The 10,030-nt window shown below is 28.1% G+C and overlaps 1 protein-coding gene across 1 annotated transcript; it reads right to left on the bottom strand.

The window, feature by feature from the left end:
- Positions 1-341: 341 nt before the first annotated feature.
- LOC111289668 (Bifunctional inhibitor/lipid-transfer protein/seed storage 2S albumin superfamily protein) lies at positions 342-1,031 on the bottom strand. The gene has a single exon (XM_022880909.2). The coding sequence runs from the start codon at positions 1,029-1,031 to the stop codon at positions 729-731; it is 303 nt and encodes a 100-aa protein (XP_022736644.2). The 3' UTR covers positions 342-728.
- Positions 1,032-10,030: the final 8,999 nt, after the last annotated feature.

The following is a 10,030-nucleotide window of genomic DNA, read 5'->3' as shown; positions in this document are numbered from 1 at the left end:
GCTGATACCCCGAGAGCAATAAGTATCACCATGTGTGCTGCAGCAGGAAATGAAGATATGGTTCTTTGGATGGATTCAAACTCTGGACAATTCAAAGCTTTTGTGGCAATTTTAAGGGATAAAAGGCTAGATTTGATATCAACATTTAAATTATCTGTGATTGCATTAGCTAGCTCTTAGTCTGTCTGAGATGTTGGTGACAGGTTGAGAGTACAATCGACAGAGTAACCCAAATCCAGAGACACAGATTTTGTCCCATGATTTGAGTTGATGCTCCGTCGTAATGTGTTAAGCTTTAGGCTTCCTTTTGCTAATTTGAAAGAATTAGTTGTAGTTGTAGGCCTAGCAGGTTTTTCTTGCTTCTTTAGATAAATGGAAGGATTAACTTTGTGAAAAAAAGAAAAAACAAAAAGCAAAGGAAAATTGCTTCTCTTTGTTTTCCTTAATTAGAATGATATTTTTATTTCTTAATAATAAGTTCTTTGTGATCTCTTTAGCATTGCTTGGTCACAGATGGGATACACATTATTAAAAAAAAACAAGATGATAGAACTCCAGCCTTATTTTTTAGCCACTTGCACCACTCTTGCATCACCATCTAGCACGAATTTGCATTTCTGCATATAGAGTCAAGAAATGTTATCTAATTATGAGAAATTTGAAGAAAAAAAATACAAGAAAAGAAAAAAAAATGAAAGAGGGGATTAAGGTAAACAGATAACTTACCATCAGTTTCCGCAATTGAGAGATGGCAGATTGCATTGAGAAGGGAGTTGAGAAGCAATCCTGAGAGTGCTGCAGAGGCAGTCATGCTGCACAGACTGGAGTGCACCACAGCAGTCGGGACTAGGATTGGTGTTAGTGGCACCAGGCACCACAAAAGGTGCGCACACATTCAGGTTGGTGAGCTCAATTGTGCAGCTCTGTGCCTTAGCCGTTTGGGTTTGCACTGCTGCTACAGCCAGCAACAGAAGTAGTGCTGCAGCTGCATGTTGCGAAATGAGAGATACCAGTGACTTGACAATTTCCATGACTAATTTTATCTTTTCTAAATCTTTGGCTAATTTTCTTTCTCAATTTCGTGCGTTATTCATTGGGATTTTAGACTATTTATAGTTGGATTTGGATGGTGAGAGTATCTAATGCATGAGTTACCAACCTTAAGTTTTTAGCACATCACAATTTTGTTGTGTTTATAATCAATGTTGTTAATTTTATTTTGATACCAATTTTTTAGTCAGTACGTTTTTGTTATACAAAAACATGATACATGATTTTTCATATTAAATTTGGTACTAAATAAAGCCTATTATTTTCATTGATTTCGGTTAGTTTCAATGAATTTTAATAAATTAATTCATTTTGACCGATACGTGAATATAATATATATTTTATTATTTTTAACTTATCTTTTATTATTTAATTATTTTTAACTTAATAAAAATAAAACTAATTAACATAATAACCTTTGAAACTTGGATTTTCCTATTTTTGACTGTAATTCATTTTTTTTTATATTTTATTTTTTAATTTAAAATTCATAAATATTTCAATATCTTTTAAAAAACAATCATACTCCATCTCTAAAGTTTAATAATAAAAAAATCAAGGTTATTTTTTTATCTTTTTCTTTTATCTTAATATTTATATGAAAAAAAATATTTATTTAAATATTATATTATTAGATTAAATGTTTAAAAAATCATAATAAATTGATTATGTTATTTTTTATACTTTTAAATTTATTTATTTGATCTTTAAAAATATTCTCATTTATTTTATAAATTATTAGTATTATTATTACATACAAATTTATGTATATTTATAAATATATTTATACTAAATTAAAAAAACCGAAATTATATGCGAAAATAATTTGTATCAACATATATCATTTAAAAAAATTAAAATATTATCTGGTAGAACATTAATAATCTTGTTCAAAACAGTTGAAGGATCACATTGCTCGTGGGTGTACAACTACGAAGTAAAGGATACAATTCTGACAAAAACAGAAAATTGGTGTGAAAATTTGAAAAAATAATTTTGGCGAAAGCCGAAGGATAGATAACATAGCTCAAAACTTCAAATGAAGTAATCAACTTAATCGACTGTCAGAGTTGCTTAATGAGTCAGTTTGAGATGTGCATTTAATGGATTTGCATATATATGATATTAGCACCAAGATAATAGTTAAAAAAAAAAAACCATAGATGAAGTGACCATCAGCTATTACCATAATGATCTCCTTACATCAGCAATTACCATAATGATCTATAAAATGCCATTTTATTAAAGTTATGTTTTAGCTTTGTTAATTAATTATTACAAATGATAAATATAACTCGAGACGCCCAAAAAAAATCCAAGTTAATATAGCATTACAGTTAAAATTTTGTAAATGAAAGAAACCAGAAGGGAAAAGGGAGGGAATTAAATTTAACCTGTAACAATGATTGCAGGCTGTTGATTAGCTCATATACACCTTTCCATGTTTAATGCTCATGGATTTAGCTTAATTGGTTGCCTTAGAGACATGAAAGAATCAGTGAATCAAAAAAAAAAAAAAAATCAAAAAATAGCTTTAAGAAATTGTAGATCCAGTTGCGTCAAAGGCGAGCACTGTCCATTATCCCTTCAGTGCAAACAGAAGCTTCTTCTTATTTAGAAGTGTTAAAGGGGTCTTTTTGTAAGGTGAGAAAGCATTGCAAATAAGTAGAATGGAATATGTAAGGAGATAGCGGAGAGGAACACTCGAGCAAACCTTGAAGTATTGATTACAATAACAGATGGTGGTTTCTATTGAAGTAAAGCTAAGTAGGAAAACGAATAAGACTAAAAAAAAATTTAGGAAGAGAGAATTTGCGAGAGTTGAGTGAACTTGTCAAAGTCTCTAAAAGGTCTCTTAAAATAAATTCTGAAAACTTCTATTTATAGGTTTTAAGAACAAGAGTTACATATATCGAGTATTGAATAGTAATAATAATAAAATTGATAGTTATAAAAGATGTTAATGTATTAAATGAGACTAATAACGAATAATGAGAGAATTGACTATTACAAAAAGTATTAATATATTGGTTAATGAGAGTTTAATTAGCTTTTTGGGATAAGTATAGTAAACTTCTATGTTCACTATCTATTCTAAAAGAAAGGGAGAAACACTCATGCTTCAAAAAAAAGGTTAAAAGGAGACCTCTTAACTATCTTATTATCTAATCCACCAAGTCATACTCTTCGAAACATCCCAATAATGGCATTAACCCAATAACCCTGTCATACTCCAAGGTTATTTTCATTTCTTTATTCGGTAAAGCATATTTTATAAAATAACTCTTAGTGAAGCAACTTTTGATAAAAGAGTTTTTGATAAAAATGTTGGTGTTGTTCCGTGAAGGAGTTATTCTTTCAATAGCTATTCTGTAAACAGTTGTTCCATGAATAATTATTCTGTAAAATAACTTTCACTGAAATAATCTTACCACATGTTCTGACTTATCTTCAACTTTAATAACTTTAGAAAAATGTAAAAGAATAAAATATTAGTAACCAAAATCAAGTATCTACATTTTACTTCTTACATGAGAATTTTTAGTATAAAAAGCTCTCATGCACTAATACAATTTCCTTGAATAGTAAAAGTAAAATATAAGTTATATTTATTCTCATAATTTAAGGATGTATGATGTAAGTTTCATGAAAAGAAAAAAAGTATATATATTTTTTATGACTGCATATGTGTGGATTTATTGCTACCTGCATGGAAATTGTTTGGTATAAATCAATTAATGTTTCGTGGATAAAATAAGCAAATTTCATGGAAAAAATTATCTATTAGACAGGTGCATTTCCATAAAAAAAATTAAAAGAATTAAAAAAAATACGAATGAGAGTGTTTCCCTAAAAAAAAGGTAGAATTATCAAAAGGAATAAGTAATAAGAGTGGTTTCCTAAAGAAATAGAAGAAATATCAAAAGGAACACAACTAATGAAAGTGTTTCCATAAAAAAATAGAATAATTATCAAAAGGAGCAAATTTTGGAATGTTTCCTTAGAAAATATGAGAATAAGTAATGGGAATGTTTTTCTTAAAAAATAGAAGAATAGTTAAATGGAATAGATAATGGTAGTGTTTTCCTAAAAAAAAAGGAAAATTATTAAAAAGAAAAAACTAATAAAAATGTGACGTAATGATTTTAAGGACTGCTAGATGAAAATTTTTAAAATCTCAAAACAGGAGGAATCACCATCAATCTTTTTTGATTAAGTGCGATTAGTTACCTAAAATATTTATCTTTTTAATAAAATATTAAAGTTAATTAAAACTTATTAAAAAGATAATTTTTTATCTACGAAAAACAAAATCGAGTTTAGGAGTATTGTTACACGTAGGGAAAGATTAGCATTTCCACAATGTTCGTTTTAAAAATGATACATATTAATCACGTGTTGTCTTTTAATCATGACAAAAGTGGTTTTATTCTTTATATTTAAAAATAATTTTTTAAATTTTTTATTGAAAAAAAACATCTTTTTGTTTTTTATTTTTTTTAATATTTTGCTTGAAAAATAAATAAGAACATTGTATATAAAAAATTTTCAAAACAAATTCCAGTACTTTTAGCAATATTTAGAGGAACCTTCTCACATAAGGATCTTTTAAGAATCACTACTCATATTTTTCAAAAATCTCATCCTCGACAGTTTTTATTTATCTTCAAAATTAATATTTAAAAAGTGTATAATAAAATAATACTTATAATTTATCTCGAATATATAAAAATTTATTTTTTATTCAAAGATAAAACGAAAATATTTATTGAAAATTATTTTAAATGTTCCAATATTTTGGTGACATTTTAAAAAAAATTTCTTACCTAGATACTCCTAAAGAATTACTACTTGAATTTCTTTAAAATTTCATCCTTGAAGATTTTCATTTATTTTTGAAATTATTGTGTATACACAAATCAATTTTTAAGTAAAGTAAACCAAAATTTTGTATTGAAAATTGTTCTAAATACTCCAATACTTTGATAATATTTTAAAAAATCTTTTTACCTAGAGATCTTTTGAGAATTACTACTTATGCTTCTCTAAAATCCCATCATTAGAAATTCACATTTATTTTATTCATATTAAAATATCATAACAATCCATTAATTAATTTATTTCTTAAAATTACTTTCACGAAGTAAAAATTGTTTTAACATGCATGCATACAAAAATGGGTAGATAAACGTGCATAATAAAATAGCCTAAAAGAATTAGTTATTATACCTTACTTTGCTTTAGTGTTGAGCCAAAAACAAAGATCTAAAAAATGGCTTGAAGTCAGGTTTGCTACCAATGGGCTAGGCCAAATTCGCGGGTCACAAACTAGGACAACAATGTTGGGCGTGGGTTAATCTTGGTTGGGTCGAGTTGAACTAACCCGAAAGCTTCTTCTTCTTATTCTCTCTCTCTTTCTTTTTAACTTTATAAAACTAACTCTTTTTTTGTTTCAATTTTTTCTCTCATTAAATAAAAAAAAGTCTCCTTAAAGCAGCAAATAACCGATCCCTTCTTCATCCCAGCTCTAGATGGTTGATTGCTGCTCTGTCACCACATTGCCATCGGTTAGCACCTTTTGGCCTTCAAATTTTCACCATTTGCTCATTTTAATAACCTCATTACAGATTCGACCTGAGATTTTTTAGAATCAACCTTCATAATCCTAGATCTATCTTCAAAGTTACCTTTAAAATAACCTAAAACACCTACTTTCGCCACACTAAACGCCATGAGCTTCAACTATGTTGTCCCTTAAACCATGATCTACCTCTCCTCCAAAAATGGATTTTCAAATCTCCCTAAAACTCCTTAGACTAAAAACCTAAATACCACATATTCTTTTCTTTGTTTCACGCTAACTTCTTTTTGTTTTGTTTTGTTTTTTACTTTTGGCTTCCCTACGATGAATTGATTTTCTTATTTTCTATATCTTGTTTTGCTATTTTTCTACTATGACTGGGTTTCTTACTAAAATGATTATGGAGTTTTGTTTTTTTTTTTAGGTATCGTTGGCATTAGATGGTTATTGGGGAGGTTGAATGGGTTTATGGTTTTTTGTAGTTTTTTTTTTATGGTTAGTAAGTGGTTTCGGTGGATGAAGGGGATTGATTTTTCTTTACGGTGTTTGTGGGTGATGATGGTGCAACAGGGTGAAAGGTGGCGATGGCTATTTTGATGTTTGGTGATGGCCACGGTACGAGAAGTTTTTGGCTGGGTTGTTAAAGACTAGCGGTGGTGGTCTTAGATCAATTTTGGTATTATGGTGTATGATGATGGTAGAAGATTGTTTGGTGAAAACTAATGGTCTCAATTATGGTGAATGCGACTATAAAATTTTAGTTTTGGTGTATGGTCATGGTGGGGTTGGTGGAGGTCTTGGATCGGTTTGGGGTTTGGTGATTTTAGTACTGGGTAAAAGGGATATTTGCCTCATTTTTCGTTCTAAATTTTGCCTTCCCCTCTAATCGTGTGTTCCCTTTTCCTTGTGTTTTTTTCTCCATCCTCCCATTTTTCCTTGTTGATTTCAAATGGGTTTAAAGCTAGTCATTCAATAACATCAATCCCAAAAATTAAGATGTAATTTCGACTATTATGGTGATGGAAATTGGAAGGTAGGATGGCTATAGATAGCATGGTGCCATCCAAAATGTTTTTAATAAATAATAATAAATATAATAATTAAACCTAATATGTAATAAACATGATCAACAAGTTTGAAAAAGTTCAAATTGGACATGCCAAAATTGCAAATGAAATTCAATATTCATTTTAATCAACCTAAATAAAATTAGGTTTTTACAGTTATCACTTTTTGCACATTATGGAGAATCAAGAATAAAGTAAAGATAAAAAATAACAATTTTGTCTATGCAAATCAATTAACCTATTTTGATAAAACTCAAACAAAAATAGCATCAAACAAAAACAAAACAAAACATTATCAAACACAAACAAAATAAGATGAAAAAAAACCATAAACACATAAATCTACACGTTCAAAAGTTTTTTTTTTCCTTTTTTTTTTATTTTGTATAATTTTTTTTAGTTTGTTCATTTTTTTTAAGGGCTGGCTCAACTAATTTGAAAGAAAACTATTCCATAACTTTTAGAAATAAATTCAAATAAAAACTCCTCTCATGCTCCACAATTTTTTAAAAATGAATTAAAATGAAAACTTTTCTTATCAAAGGCTTCGCAACTTTTAAAAATAAATCTAACTATTATTTTCATCAGAGATTCGACAACTTCAAGAAAATAAATTTAAATGTTCCTCTCATCAGAGGTTCCACAACTTTAAGAATTTAAAATATTATGCCTTGAGGACTTATGAATTTTGCTCAAATGACTTGGAGATTATGTTTAGAGGTCATACAAATCTTTACATTTATGAATGCACCATAATTTTAAGAAAATAAATCTAAATGTTCCTTTTATTAAAAGCTCCACAATTTTAAGAATTTAAAATATTTTGCCATAAGTACTTACGAATATTGCCTAGAGGATTTGAAGATTATGTGTGGAGGTCTTAGAGATTATGGTAGAAGGTCTTATAAATCTTAACATTAAAATAGATTCAGCTTGAAAAAATTATGAATCTTAATAATAAATGCTCCTCCAAATAAAAGTTCCATAACTTTAAAAATAAAAAAAAAACCTCATTTAAACAACGGCTTGACAACTTTAAATTTTCATCTAAAAAGAACTCTTTTAAACAAAAACTCAATAATTTTAAAAATTTGAAAAGGTCTTTTAAACAAAGGTTGGACAACTTTAAAATTTTGAAAAAACTTATCTCACCAAAAGCTCAACAACTTTATAATTTTCATTTGAAAAAAGCTCTTTTAAACAAATACTCAAAATTTTGTAAAATTTGAAAAAGTTTCTCTCATCAAAGGCTCGATAACTTTAAAATTTTTATCTTGAAAAAAGCTTAAAGATCTTATCTGAATGAGATTAAAGGTTCATTCAAATATTTGCATTAAAGATTTAGGATTCACACTTAAAGGTTCTTGAGATTTATGTCAAGATTCACACTATAAATCTTCTAGATTTGCACTAAAAAGTCTTTTAGATTTGTATTGAGAGTTTAGAATTCACATTGAAAAGTTTCCAAAATTCACATCATGAGTCACATCAAAAGTCTTGGAGATTCATATTAAAGAAAGCTTGGATTTCACCATCGAAGAAATGTAAATGTCTTTGGATATTGCTACTAAAGAAACCTTGGATATCACCATAAAAAATAATACAAAATGATTTTGAATACAATCACTAAAAAGACCTTAGATATCACTATCGAGAGAATGCAAAATGATTTTGATATCATCATCGAAAAATGAAAATGTCTTCATATATCAACACCAAAGGAATTTCAGATGTCACTACTGAAAGAATGCAAAATGGTTTCGAATATCACCATCAAAAAGACCTTGAATATCACCATTGAGAGAATGTAAAATGATTTTGGATATCATTACCAAAAAATGCAAATGTTTCCTAATATTGCCATCAAAGAACCTCAGATATCACCATCGAAAGAATGCAAAATAATTTTAGATATCACCATCAAAAAATACAAATGTCTTTGGGTATTGCCATTAAAGAAATTTTAATGAAATCTAGACTTGGATTATTGGATATTACCGCTGAGTAGAATGCCAATGTCTTTTCCATGTAGATGCCCAATGCCATGCAAATGTCTTTAAGCAAAGGTGAATATCTTTTCAGGATGTAAATGCAACATGTAGATATGCAAATGCAGCATATAAAAATGCAAATGTAGATGTCATTTCCAAGATGCAAAAGCATATGTCTTTTCCAAAATGTAAATGCAAAAGATTGATTACCATAATGCAAGTACAAAGATTTTTGTTTTTCATTTTTCAAAAAAAGATCTTTGTTCAAATCTCGCCATTCAAAATTTTACTCTTCACTAAAAAGTGATCTCAGTATTTTGTTCAAATTGCTAATGAATTTGTTCAAACTTTTTCAACATAATTACAAAATTGCTCCACATAATGTATTCTATAACTATGTAAATTTTAAATTTTTTGAAAATTGATGATAATTATTAGAAATATCCAAGAATAGGGTCGATTAACAATTTTTTTTTATAGTGAAAGAGGTTTTACCAAGATCACAGTTCAACAAGAAAGGGGTTATTCCTTTATCTAGGTTCACAAATGAAATAATTTTTTCAAAATATTTTTCTTCCTTGGAAACCAAACATGATTTGACACTATCTCAATTTCTTAACAGGATACTTTGATATATGCCAAAATTATCATTCATTTTTCAGGTAATGTGCAAAGTTTTAATGACTATGAAAGAAGAAACGAACGTTTGGATTTCGAGTTTTCAATTTTCTTAGAGATTTAAAATCTGGTATTGATCTTCAAAAGTCTTCCATCGTTATTGATACTTCTTTCACAATCTTTTTTTTTTTTGTTAGAATATTGGAAACTCCTTATTTAAGAATCTCATGTGACATCAAAATAGTTATTTTTTATCTAGATTGTTCTTTTAAGGTTTTTATACTAAAGCTTCATTATTTGTTCTTTTCTTTATTTTTTTTACTTTTTTTTCGATGGTTCCATCATACACTCTAACATTCACAAATTTCACAACAAGAACTGATTCACATAACACAAAAGTTCCCAACATCGAAAGAGAAAATAAGATCTCACATGTTTACAATTGGTACGTACATTCCAAGAACTAAGCTCTTCCATTCAAACATCTATGTTTGATCATAATAAACTTTTCAGGATATGTAATATAGGCCAGGGGTTCAAGGTTATGAAATAAAACCATGGATCATTCACAGCCTATTGAGGATTTCTTTTTAGATATTTATCTTATCTTTGTTAAAGCTTTTATATCATTATTTCACTTTCATCATTTTTTTTACCTTTTCAATTTTCCATTTTTTTTTTAATTTAAAACTCAAGATGTTTGCCTTTTTAAAAAAAGGTAT

Source organism: Durio zibethinus, chromosome 11, assembly GCF_047325235.1.
Source record: "Durio zibethinus cultivar Kanyao isolate XHJ-2024 chromosome 11, ASM4732523v1, whole genome shotgun sequence".
Taxonomy (NCBI): domain Eukaryota; kingdom Viridiplantae; phylum Streptophyta; class Magnoliopsida; order Malvales; family Malvaceae; genus Durio; species Durio zibethinus.
Note: the sequence above shows the minus strand (reverse complement) of the source record. Positions and strands in the feature narration are given on the sequence as shown.